The sequence below is a fragment of the Cetorhinus maximus genome, chromosome 15 (genome assembly GCF_964194155.1).
Source record: "Cetorhinus maximus chromosome 15, sCetMax3.hap1.1, whole genome shotgun sequence".
NCBI lineage: Eukaryota > Metazoa > Chordata > Chondrichthyes > Lamniformes > Cetorhinidae > Cetorhinus > Cetorhinus maximus.
In genome coordinates this window covers 63,346,836-63,360,473 of record NC_135893.1, presented here as the reverse complement: position 1 = coordinate 63,360,473, position 13,638 = coordinate 63,346,836, and the positions used below count along the sequence as shown (strand labels likewise).

At 44.7% G+C, this 13,638-nt stretch overlaps 1 protein-coding gene across 1 annotated transcript in view; it reads right to left on the bottom strand.

Annotated features, from left to right (window-relative positions):
* The window catches only part of micall2a (mical-like 2a), a 105,601-nt gene that overhangs the window by 7,044 nt on the left and 84,919 nt on the right, over positions 1-13,638 (bottom strand). Inside the window, exons 11-13 of the mRNA XM_078558563.1 lie at positions 7,910-8,000; positions 6,562-6,635; positions 3,970-4,084 (exon numbers count right to left, since the gene is read on the bottom strand). Of these exons, the coding sequence (XP_078414689.1) occupies positions 3,970-4,084; positions 6,562-6,635; positions 7,910-8,000 (280 nt within the window). The remainder of the gene's footprint in view (positions 1-3,969; positions 4,085-6,561; positions 6,636-7,909; positions 8,001-13,638) is intronic.

The window sequence follows — 13,638 nt, the reverse complement described above, 5'->3', positions numbered from 1 at the left end:
TAATGAAACTATCATTTCTGTTGGATCTTTTCTCTTCTTCTATAAAAAGTGCCATATCTGCACCCTCTCACTATCCTTCAGTTTTTTTAGACTAATCTCAGGTCAGTCTTGGCATTCTTGAGAGTGTCTTCACTCCCATTCAATTTGATAGCTGACCCAGGATAATGATTAGAGAACTGGAAAATGAAACACTGCATTTGGTTGCTAGATTGAATCAATGCCATCACTGGATCCTTTCCATAGACTCATACAGCACAGAAAGAAGTCTTGAAAGAATTATCCAATAGTTCCACTTCTGCATTTTTTCTCCATAGCCCTGTAAACATTTCCCCTGAAGCTATATTCAAAATTCCCTTTTGAAAGTTATTAAATCTGCCTGCACCACACTTTCAGACAGTGCATTCCAGATCACAACAGCTCACTGAGTAAAGAAAACAAATAAATCCTTATGTCACCCCTGCTTCTTTTGCCAGTTACTTTAACTTTGTTTCCTCTAACAGGCCTCATTTTAGGCTTAAACTGGCAAACAAATTTATTGAATATGAACAAGCAAATAAGTAACAATAATGTATCATATGTACAAGTGTCGATTTTTTTTTACAGATTCCTCGTAAAAAGAAAATAACACTTCGTTCACTATTTTTCCATCAAACTGATATTAATCTAGTCGTTTGACAGTACAGAACTTGGATATTGCTGAAAAAAGAGACATGTAATTGGAGCTTTTCATCTTGCACTCATCAGGACAGCTCACAAGATAAACCAACAGTGACGGGAACAACAATTTATATTGCATGAGAAGAGAGTGCTGATTGGTTGGCAAGTTGACTCTGATTGGTAGAGGCATTTCCATGGAGAATGCAGCAGAGAACAGTTAACTGCCAAGCTTTTATTCAAATTCAAACCAGGCAGGTTGACTCTGATTGGCCAAGACATTGCTGTGGGGAATGAACCAGGGAATGACTGTCCCCCAATCTTTTGTTTAGTTGGAATTGCTCCTTCTGTCTGCAAAGGACAGGGCTCCATGTGTGAATATATGTGGCTTCTAGCAAAAGACATTCTGCCTATCACATAAATGAGTAATGCGGTATATGAATTTCAGTGCCAGTGTGAAGGGAGGTACGCAGGCCATATGTCCCGATGACTGATGGATCATATCAAACAGCACATTCCTTCGGCTGTTCACAATAGGCAAAGTGCTGACTGTACCCAACCAGACAGTGCTTGCGAAACTCAAATCATAGTGTCCAAATATTAGGTGTGATTTCGCAATTGGACAACACTTGCTAAACAATCCTGATTGTGTTAAGAATTACAAATTACATTTAAGATTCCTTAAATCAATTTAAGATTTTCAGTCAGGCTCGCAATGTGGCTCACAAAAATCTCTTTATTTAATGAACTTTTTAATTCCAATCAACTGCAGCAGCCAATCAGCATGAGCTATTCTCTCAGAAAGTTCCAGACTGATTTGACTGGCCAGATAATAAGCAGCCCCCAAACTAAATTACAGGGGCTTGTGCATTAAAGAACTATCAACCACATTCAAAAGAAGCTCCCACGCTGAACTAATCATTCAGTCTCTTTGCATTCGAATTGTGTGGCTTAGTTCTTCCCACAAGTCAATGGCCAAATATTAATCATGCACCTTTTGTATGAAATTAGTCTGGAAAATAGTTTCTAAGTACAGCAGATTTTAACTCCTCAGGTACCACCATTGAATAGCAAGTTAAAATGACAGCAAACCTCTTCATTTAGTCACAGTCACATCCGAAAGAAGAAGTTCACCTTCTGGAAAATGTTGGGCACAGACCAAGCTCACCTTCCTTCATTGTGAGATGCACAGCAGCATTCTTGAGAGTGAATCTCAACCATGGTGCAGCTCAAGGTGGCAGCCATGCACCCTCAAACCCCCAACAATAATCAATATGGTTTTAAAGTGATCTTCCCTCTCTTACCTTCCATAGCCACCAGGAGGTACACTTGAACTAGTTAGAGGTGACTGGCTGGCTAATTTATTCACCTTTAAAGGAAATGACTTTTGATCCCATTGGGAATGCCTCTAGTGAGCTCAAAGGGAAATTTGACTGTTCCAATGCTCTCCTGGTTAGCTTCTCAACTTGCACCCTCCGTAAACTTCAGTTCATCCAAAGCTCCGATGCCCATATCCTAACACACACCAAGTCCTGTTCATCATCGCCCCTGTAATCGCTGACTTACATTGGCCCCCAGTCCAGCAGTGCCTCTATTTTAAAATTCTCATCCGGGTGTTTAAGTCTCTCCATGGCCGGTCCCTCCCTCTCTCTGTAATCTCCTGCTGCCCTCCGAGATCTCTGACTCCTCCAATTCTCATATCTTAGTTCTTCTTTGTGCACATCCCCTATTGTAATCGCTCCACCATAGGTGGTCATGCTTTCAGCGGTCTAGGCCCTAAACTCTGGAATTTCCTCCCTAAACTTCCCTGCCTCTTTCTTCCTTCCTTAAAGCCTATTCCTTTGACTAAGATTTTGGTCATCCATCTTGATATCTCCTTATGTGACTCGGCGTCTGTCTGAATTTCTGTCTGAATACGCTCCTATGAAGCACCTTGGGACAAGTGACTAAATTAAAGGTGCTAGATAAATGCAAGTTATTATTGTTGTTAGGGAAGCAGGCTCTTAATTTTCTTGGCGCTGCATCTTCTAGACAACCTGAAGTCTTAAATGTTGTTCCTCAGTGATGTTAGCAAGAAACTGGTGAGAGCAGGATCCAGAGACAGGGCAGATGGGTATCACGGACAATACAATGCAGCCGCCACATTTTATAAAGGGGGTGCTTGCTGAGTTTATTTCACAAGGGAGTTGGTCTTTAAAATCAGCTGTGCATTTCCAGGCAGCAGTGAGTGGCAGCACGATAGATTGCCAGGGTGGCACTTGTCCATATGGCAGAGACAGAGTGACAGATGGCACACACTTAACTACTCCTCTGTTCATTGTATTGGACAGTGAAGTTCAGTGTAAAATGCTGCACCATGAACAGTTTAGTTAATGTTCGTACAGTTCGACAAAACCAAATCTTCTGTTAAAATTTAAGCCCATGGTTCATTCATTGGGAGCCAAATCCTCTCGTCTCCAAGTTGGCATCCAACTCAGAGTCAAGAAATGAAAGGTTCCTCTTGTCAATTTTTCTGAGGACTTCCAATAAAGTCAACAGTGCATTGTTCTTCCCGACCATGAGTTCAAATGTGCCCAAGATTGACATTAAGTGGTCAAGTCTAATTGCAAAGAGGGACAAGGACAAGGAAGAGTTTTATCCTGTAATCTTGTTAATTCTGTATAGATCTGGCGTCAGTATTAACACAATTGAGATGATTCGAGAACCATTAGTCCTTGGTGGAGAGAGGAGGGGCAGTGGAACAAATAATTCAAGGTAAGCTGGAATCACAGACATTATAGAGAGGGTGGAGACCATTCGGCCCTTCGCACCAATGTTTGAGCTTCAGCTAGACCTATCAGCTGCAGCCTTTCACCTATTCCCTGTCGAAGCTTTCCTGATTATGAGGGGGTTTGATAAAGTTAAATCCAAATTATTCATAGTGGTGAAGGATTGAAACACAAGTTTAAAAGGCAAAATCAGGAAGTTGGAAATTTTTCAACCAGAAAGGTAATAAGAGTTATGGCATAGTTAATAGAGAAGGTTGTTGAGGTAAGTAGTCTGAGTAAGATCAAGGTACTACTGGATACATCTGGAAGCAGAATAGATTGAGAGATGTGATGGATAGAGGGAGTTGGGGGTCAATCACAAAGGGACAGATTCACAGCACCTACTGACCTTATTCCCGATCCTATATTTCTGCTCTTCTTGATCCTGGCACTAAAGGAAAAGTCAGGCATTCCCTGGAATCATACTTTTGCTAAGCAGTGTCTCCACATAAACTTGAACAGATATTCCTTAGCCTGGGTTATGCATCTTTTAGTGGTTGTGTCATACCTCACTCTGTCCTCATCCAGTCTGTCGATGATGTTATTCCTGTCCTCCACTGTTCTAAACAGCTCTTCCATCAGCTCCTGTTCACGAGCTCGATCTCCATCAGTTTTTTCTTCCTCTGCAATGGCCACACGTTAGAATACACAAACACAGAAAAGCTTTTCAACACCTGTCCTAATGTCTCCTTACATGGCTCAGTGTCAAATTTTCTTTGATAACACTTCAGTGAAGGACTTTAGGATGTTTTATTATGTTAAAAATGTTATATAAATACAAGTTGTTGTGGTTGATTATTGTTTGGTTTCTATTTCACTCCCTGGGAACAGTTTTTGTGTTTTCTAGGACTGTGATTAAGAACCTTCACCCGCATTAAGACCACTGGTGGGTCTGAATCTATAGTATTATTTCTTACATAGGGCAATTAGTCACTTAAACAGGGTGGCAGACAAACGGGAGGCACATTTAAAGGGGCACTCCCTCGGGGACTGATTTCGTTCAAAAGCTCCTCCTGGGCCAACATATTGCTTTTATCTGACAACGGCCAAATTCCTCTGATCTGGTCAGGCTGGACGAGTGGGCCTTGCAGTTGGAGGGGCTGAGAGAGATCCCAGCCTTTGTGCTGTTAGGCAGGTTAATCAGATTGGAGCAGTTCTCGTCATGGACAGTTTCCACTGCACATGGTCGGTGAACATTCAGCTCTGGGACAGAAGAGCAAGGCACTGGGAGCATTTTTCACCCAACAAGACAACACTTTATAGTTAGTAAAATAGAAAATGCTGGAAGCACTCAGCAGGTCAACACCATCTGCACAGGATGAAGCAGAGAACATAAAAAACAGGAACAAAGATAGGCCATTCAGCCCCTCGAGCCTGCTCCACCTTTCAATAAAATCACGGCTAATCATCTACAAGAGCTCCTTTTTTAACATTTCAAATCAATGACCTTTCAACAGAACTGGAAAAAGTTAGAAATTTGACAGTATTTGAGCAAGTGCAAAGCCAGGAAAAAGAGTAGGGTGTAGGGGGGAGAGGGGGAGAGCAGTTAGGGTGATCAGATACACAATGAATGGTAGGACCCTGGGAAGCACCGAGGATCAGAGGGGCCTTGGCGTGCATGTCAGATAGGACAGGTAGATAAGGTGGTTAAGAAGGCATATGGGATACTTGCCTTTATTAGCCGAGGCATAGAACATAAGAGCATGGAGGTTATGCTGGAACTGCCTAAAACGCTGGTTAGGCCACAGCTAGAGTATTGCATGCAGTTCTGGAATCCGCATTATAGGAAGGATGTGATGCACTAGAGAGAGTGCAGAGGAGATTTACCAGGATGTTGCCTGGGCTGGAGAGTTTTAGTTATAAGGAGAGATTGGATAGACTGGGATTATTTTCCTTGGAGCAGAGGAGATTGAGGGGGGACATGGTTGAGGTGTATAAAATTATGAGGGGCATAGATAGGGTAGACAGGAAGGAACTTTTCCCTTTGGTGGAGGGATCAATAACCAGGGGGCATAGGTTTAAGGTGAGGGGCAGGAGGTTTAGAGGGGATGTGAGGAAGAAATTTTTCACCCAGAGGGTGGTGGGAATCTGGAGCTCACTGCCTGAAAGGGTGGTAAGGGCAGAAGCCCTCATAACATTTAAGAAGTATTTGGATGTGCACTTGCGATGCCATGGCATACAAGGCTATGGGCCTAGTGCTGCAAAATGGGATTGGAATAGTTAGGTACTTGATTGACCGGCGCAGACTCGTTGGGCCGAAGGGCCTTTTTCTGTGCTGTAGACCTCTATGACGCTATGGCTCTATGAGATGTTTGATTTTGTACGGAACAGTCTGGTTTTTAGCTAGTTTGACTGCTGTCTGGTACCGGATGGCTTCACATCTGGTACTTTGACCTTTTGTTCACTCACCCTAGGAAAGCACTGACCAGGGGCCTATGCTCTCTCCTTTCCCCATCTGCAGCTGCCTCACTGTGATGGGGATTCAAGAGGTAGGTTTGGTTTTGATACATTTTTATACCTTGTTTGCAACCACCCCATCCCCCACCCCAGTGGTCCCTTCCTTTGCCACAGAAACATCTGTGCATGCTGACACCACATGTGTACATGCTGACATCATCCTATGCACAATGACATCACCCAACATGTCTCCCGGAGGTGTCTGAATTTGGTGGCCCTCACGCTGACCAGCCTAGATAGAGGTGTCGTGGTTAGAGGAAAGAAAAGGGAAGCTCTATGATAGGGTGGGGGAAAGGAGGGATTAAATGGCAAGAGGGTTGATGGTGCAAGGCCAAAGGGAATAGTAATGGGACAAGTAAAGAAACAAAAGATGTGTCGAGAGGAAGAATAAATGGTAAGAACAAAACCATTACTGGCACCTGTTACCTGAAAACATGGGAGCAGCAGTTACAACCTGAAATGGTTGAACTCAATGTTCAGTTCAGAAGGCTTTAAAGTGCCCAATTGAAAGGCAAGGTGCTGATCCTTAAGCTAGCTTGGAGCTTCATTGGAACCATGTAGGAAGCCAAGGACAGAGTGGTCTTTATAGATATTCTGAATCTGCTATACTTTGGACAGAACATTCTTCTGTTTCTGCACTGACCTGATTTTTCCATCAACGTTCGTAACTCCTGGTCGATCTGACACTGTCGGTCCTCCAAAATCTGTTGCTGCGATCTGTCAACAACAAAAAAGTGCAGAGTTGGCGCCAACTAATACCTGGTCTCTGAAGTGGAAGTAATGAGGAAAGATCAAAGGCATTTGGCATGTTCCCATTGGAAATGAGTATTGGGGAAGATGGGCAGGATCAGTAGTGAGATGGATCCAGTCAAACTGTTCACACTGACAATGAAATTGTTCATAAACATAGAGGAGGAATTGTAATGCATTGAAAGGGAAGCTTGGTAAGTACAGGAGGGAGAATGGAATAGAAGAATATGCTGATAGGGTTAGATGAAGTAGCATGGAACAAGGTCTGTTTTCTGTACACTCTGTCTGACATAACAAATGTTCATGAATAAAGAAGAAATCTAGTCTTTGCTAGGGCAATACAGGGTAACTTTATGGTACCACAGAGGCTAACTGAACTGGGAAATACTATATAAACAGGGCAGAAAGGCAACTAGGTAGTCTCCTTAAAAGAGAAGAGGTGTAGGATTGAGGGATCCTCTTTGGGAAGGCTGAGAGTTAATTTGAGAACTACATAGAAATTAAAACATAGAAGAAGGCCATTTGGCCCAAGCAGTTCATGTTCATGTTTATCCTTCACATATCTAACATCCTAATCCCATGTGTTTACTCAGCTCCATGTCCCTTATTCTCCTTTCCTTCAATCACCTATCAAACCTGTTCTTAAATGTTAACCTAATCTCTACCTTAATCACTAACTTTGCATTTCATAGCCTCACAACCTCGTTGTAGAAAGGTTTCTCCTGCTCTCCAAATCTTTTCCCTCATCTTCTATGTATCTGCCCTTCTATTAACCATTGCAAGGTCTACTTTGTTCCATCCCATCACATTTTTAAATGGTCTTATTATTCACTCAGTTCTAAAAACAGCCCTGATTTTTCAAATGTTAAGAAGGAAGGGATGGAGGGACATGGGAAGGCAAGATGGAAAGGTTGAGAAGCCAGAGAGGGTCGGAAGGTAGGGAAAAAGGGTTGGGGCAGGGAGGGAGGAAGGGAGGGAGGTGGAAAGACAGAGAGGATCAGGAAGGGAGGGGAGGGTTGGAAAGGGAGGGAAAGAGGGTTGGGAGAGAGAGGCAGGGGAGGGTTGGGAAGGGAGGGAAGGAGGGTTGGGAGAGGGAGGGAGGGAGGGAGGGGAGGGTTGGGAGGGGAGGGGAGGAGGGTGGGGTCAGGGAGAGGGGGAAGGCAGGGCACCAGTTACAATGTACAGTATTGCAATTACTTGCAGTCCTGTCTTCACCCTCCTCCTGCTCATTTCCTACTCACATGTAAACGAGCTCCGATTCCCGTCTCATCAGCAACTGTTTCTCATGGATCAGTTTGAACCACTCCACCATCAAGTCGTCTTCCCTTTCATCTGTTTGTTTTTAATAAAAGGAAAGAAAAAAAATTCCAGAGTTTCTAAAAACAGGAGAATTGATAACAGCAGCAGCCATCAAACACACAGTGGTCAGGTCACCCAGAATATTGTTTATTCTCCTATATCCCACATTGGGCTGACTAACTGCTCAGACACTGGAGTCTACACATGACATGATATAAACCATCACAACAAATTGCTCAGCAGGAAAATACCAGCGGGTCCAGCAAGCCTATCCACCCTCAAGTGCCAGAAATGTAGGAACATAAGAAATAGGAGCGCCAATGTGATATTTGGCTCCTCGAGTCTGCTAGGCCATTCAGTACAAACATGACAGACCCCCTACCTCAGCTGCACTTTCCCACCTATCTCCATATCCCGAGATTCCCTCAGTGCCCAAAAATCTACCAATCTCTGTCTTGAAAATATTCAGTGACGGAGTATCCACAGATCTCATGGGTAATGAATTCCAACGATTCACAATTCCCCAAGTGAAGAAATTCTCCTCTTCTCAGTCCTTAATAGCCGACCTCTTATACTGTGACCCCTCTAGTTCTAGACTCCCGAACCAGGGGAGCCACCGAGACCGGCAGGGGGTGAGACTGGGAATTCAGGTGTTAGGAGGACCCACCGGAGAGGTCCTCAGAGTCAGGTGAGCAGTAGTGGATGGGAGGGGAGTAATTAAGATCAGGGAAGGGGAAAACCCAGAGTTAAAGGAGGCCTAAGGTTTCTTGTGAGACTCTAAGGAATCCCACCCACCTCCCAAAAAATTAAAAACATTCAATTCTGGCCCTCTGTTGGCCCACGATCCCCTCTCAGCACATCTTTCCTAATGGAGGAGGAACTCATCATTGTTTCCCCTCACCCTCCAAACCCAGGGCCTAATTTCCATATTTAAGAAGAACCCCAGCTGATTTTCTGTGGGTGTCCCACCAACCTGCTCAAAACAACAGTGTAATATCGGGAAGCAACGTGATCAGAGAGGGCTAGTCACTAACTTCATTTTGATTATATCCCCCACAAAGCTGAGGGAGTTAAAATCGGGGCCAAATAGTCTGATTTTCCTCAGTTGGTGTTTTTTGATATGGTGACCTTCATGTTTCCTAAAATTTAATTTCCAGATTTCCAAACATCAAAACTCAGACCTCAATGACAACTTTCTCCCTCCAGCTTTCTGTTCCAATGTACCATATCTATGTTGTATAGGAATAGCATCTCATGCTGGTTCTGCCATTCAGTACATTCATAGCTGATCTTCTAGCTCAATTTGACTTTCCCACATTATCTCCATATCCCTTAATTCCCTTAGTATTCAAAAATCTATCGATCTCTGTCTTGAACATGATCAATATTTGAGAATCCACAGCTCTCTGAAGTAAAGAATTGCAAATATCTACCCTTTGAGTGAAGAAATGTCTCCTCATCTCAGTCCAAAATGGCCAAATCCTTATTGTGAGACAGTGACCCTTGTTTCTAGATTGCAGCCAGAGGAAACATTCTCCCAGCATCTACCCCATTAAGCTCTTAAAGAATCTTATATGTTTCAATAAGATCACCTCACCTTCTTCTAAATTGCAGGGAACATAGGCCTAGTCTACTCAATCTCTCCTCATAGGACAAACCCCTCATCCCAGGAATCAGTCTTGTGAATTTCCAAAGCTAGTATATCGTTCCTTAGGTCTGGAGACCAAAACTGCACACAGGACTCCAGATGTGTTCTCAGCAAAGCCCTATACAATTATAATAAGGCTTCTTCGCTTTTATACGCCAATCCATTTGCAATAAAGGCTAACATACTGTTTGCTTTCCTAATTGCCAGCTGTAGCTCCATGCTAATTTTCTGTGTTTCGTATACAAGGACACCCAGGTGCCTGCGAATACCAACATTTTCCAATCTCTCACCATTTAAAAAAAATATTCTGCTTTTCTATTTTTCCAACAAAAGTGAATAACTTCACACTTCGCCACATTATATTCCATCTTCCATGTTCTTGCCCACTCACTTAACCCGACTACGTCCCTTTGTAGCCTCTTTGATTCTCCTCACAGCTTACTTTCCAATCTAACTTTGGATCATCACCAAAATGGGATAGATTGCACTTGAACCACTCATCTAAGGCATTGATATAGATTGTAAATAGCTGAGGCCTAAGTGTCGATTCCTGTGTTACCCCACTAGCTGCAGTCTGCCAGACCAAAAATAACCCGTTTAGTCCTACTCTGTTTTGTATCCATTAACTAATCCTCATTCCATGTTAATATATTATCCCCAATCCCATGAGCCCTAGTTTTGTGTAATAACCTCGTGTGGCATCTTATCTCATGCTTTTTGAAAATCCAAATACACCACACCCACTGGTTCCCCCTTATCTACACTGTTAGCTACATCCTCAAAAAAACAAACAGATTTGTCAAACACTGGGCAGAATTTAATCAGTGATGCGCCATTTCTGACGATGAAACCAGAAGTGTGCGCCACTTTCAGGTCAGGGAACAGCAAGAGGTGCTTATGCTGAGCGAGGGCAACAGGAGACCTCTCCCGCCTGACCAAGGCAGCCTGGACGGAGATCACAGAGGAGGTTAGCAACCATGGGGTCCACTGAAGATTCTGGGTCCAGTGCCGGAAAAGGGTCAATGATCTTCGATCCGCCCAATGGCATGAGACTGTCTCTCATGTGAGCATCAGGCTATGTATTTGTGCAAGTGTGCAGCTAGGCTAGGTGGATGAATGAATGATGAACCCCAGGACTGCATGATTCTTGAGGCCAAAGTGTGTGACGGTTTGGCTTGAATGAGCGATTGGGTGCAACCTAACACATGGACAGGTCAGTATATGATGGGGATGCATGCAGGGGCAGTTGGCACCTGTCAATTCACTAAATCTCCACATTCTCCTGCAGGACAATCAGACCCATTATCAAAAGGAAAGAGCGAAGATGGGTAGAGGGGTGCCCAACCTCAATATCCTCACCCCTGCTGAGGAAGAAGTCCTCTTGAATGTTGGGGAACAGGGTGGCCAATCCTTTGCTGAAGGCGAGGCTGAATTGGCAAGGCAGCAGAGGGAGAATGCATTTAACCTGGTGCTGCTATAATGGGCACTCAGGACCACACTCTGCTCATTGACACTGTGGAACCTTAATGTGCTTCTTTTCATTCTCCTTTACAGGGTGCCCCAATCCAGACCCCAGGCCTCAGCCACTGGAGACCAAAGACTCCATCCCGGGCACAATGACACCAGTGACCCAGAGGATGCACTGTCACCTGTCACTACCGCACCCTCCAGCAGCAAAGGTACACCCACCGAGGTCACAGAGGGGTCGCATTTAGAATCGGGCTCACCTTCTTGTGAACACAGCACAGACACGTCCCAGCAGCTGAGGAAGGCTGTGATAGTCGAGGTCCCTGACACACAAAGGACAGCTGAGGAACAAGTCCCCGTATCCCCCAACCCCTCAGCCCTATGCTGAAGAGGGGCCTCTGGTCGTGGCTACAAGAAGTTTGCTGAAGATGCAGCAGAGGTTAGGGGATCATATGGCGGAGATATCAGGGGTTATGCGCAGCTCCATGTGGACTATGGAGGAGTCCATGCACACCATGGGTTCTGCCATGTCACAGGCAAATAAACACATGGTTCCCTCCATGGAGAGATTGCCATGGAGGGTCAAGCTGAGCAATCGATCCATATCTGCTTTGACCTGCACTCCCTCGCTCTAGCCCTGCTCCATAAGCAGTGGTTAGGCGAGAGGGAGACAAGGCACCTGGTCCTCCATCCAGGAGTCCCTTCTCCTCAGGGAGAAAGGGAGATGCCATTGCGCACCCAGGTGGAGAAGTGTGTGCCAGCTGCCCCGGTAGTTCCTCTCAGGACACCCCGAGGGTGCACAGCTTCTCATCTTCCCCTCTGCCCTTGACCCTATTGCCTCCAGCAGGTGTGGCCAAGGAGGTTAACCCTGCACCCATGCAGGACACCCTCAGTAGGCCAGAGCCCTCAAGGCCCCGGACCTCCAGATGACACCCAGCAAAGTCATCACAGGCAACGGGACATCACATTCAGCAGCCTGCCTCCACTTCAGCTGCTGATTCTGGGTTCACACTGAGACGTAGTGGGAGGAAAAGAAAACCTGAGAATTTATGAAAGCGCAAAGGTATTTGTACAAAATTCACTTTGTCACATGTAAATATAGTGGAGTGCATTGTTTCCACTTTATTCAGGTGTACATCATTATCCTTTTTTTTAGGGACGTGATTAGTCAGAGAATTAACTATGCTGGCATGTCTCATGATTGGCACTCATTGATGGCTGCTGGGGAATGTGAGACATCTCCTTTATTGTGGAGGAGACTAGGGTGTTGTGTGATGGTGATCAATCTGTATTTAATGTTCATGTGTGTATCCATTTAGAAGGTAGGTAGACTGTGAGACATAGAGGAAGATTTGGGCTCTGGAGACACTCCAATATGTACAGGGGAAAGCAGGTTGTCTGAGATTATAAAAACAAAAAACTGCTGATGCTGGAAATCCAAAACAAAAACAGAATTACCTGGAAAAACTCAGCAAGTCTGGCAGCATCGGTGGAGAAGAATAAAGTTGACGTTTCGAGTCCTCAGAAGGGTCATGGGGACTCGAAACGTCAACTTTATTCTTCTCCGCCGATGCTGCCAGACCTGCTGAGTTTTTCCAGGTAATTCTGTTTTTGTCTGAGATTATGTTGCAAAGGGACAATAGAACTGCCATATGGGAAGTGAAAGACTTGTAACAATGCAGCAGGTTCTGAGATATCGGTCGATGTAGGCTGCTTGACATATTTATTTTTTATTCATTCATGGGATGTGGGCATTGCTAATTGCCCATCCCTAATTGCCCTTCAGAAGGTGGTGATGAACTGCCTTCTTGAACCACTGCAGTCCATGTAGTGTAGGTACACCCACAGTGCTGTTAGGGAGGGAGTTCCAGGATTTTGACTCAGCGACAGTGAAGGAACAGTGATATATTTCCAAGTCAGGATGTTGAACGGCTTGGAGGGGAACTTCCAGGTGGTAGCGTTCCCATTTGTCTGCTGCCCTTAACCTTCTAGATGGTAGCGGTCGTGAGTTTGGAAGATGCTGTCTAAAGAGCCTTGGTGAGTTCCTGCAGTGCACCTTGTAGATGGTATAAACTGCTCCTCTGTGCGTCAGTAGTGGAGTGAGTGAATGTTTGTGGATGGGGTGCCAATCAATTAGGTTGCTTTGTTCTGGATTGTGTCAAGCTTCTTGAGTGTTGTTGGAGCTATATTCATCCAGGCAAATGGAGAGTATTCCATTACACTCCTGACTTGTGCCTTGTAGATGGTGGACAGTCTTTGGGGAGTCAGGAGAGTTACTCGCCACAAGATTCCTAGCCTCTGACCTGCTCTTGTAGCCATAGTATTTAGATGGCTAATCCAGTTCAGTTTCTGGTCAATGGTAACCCCCAGGGTGGTGATAGTGGGGGATTCAGCGATGGTAATGCCATTGAATGTCAAAGGACAATGGTTAGGTTCTCTCTTGTTGGAAATGGTCATTGCCTGGCACTTGTGTGGCACGAATGTTACTTGCTATTTGTCAGCCCAAGCCTAGATATTGTCCAGGTCTTGCTGCATTTGGACATGGACTGCTTCAGT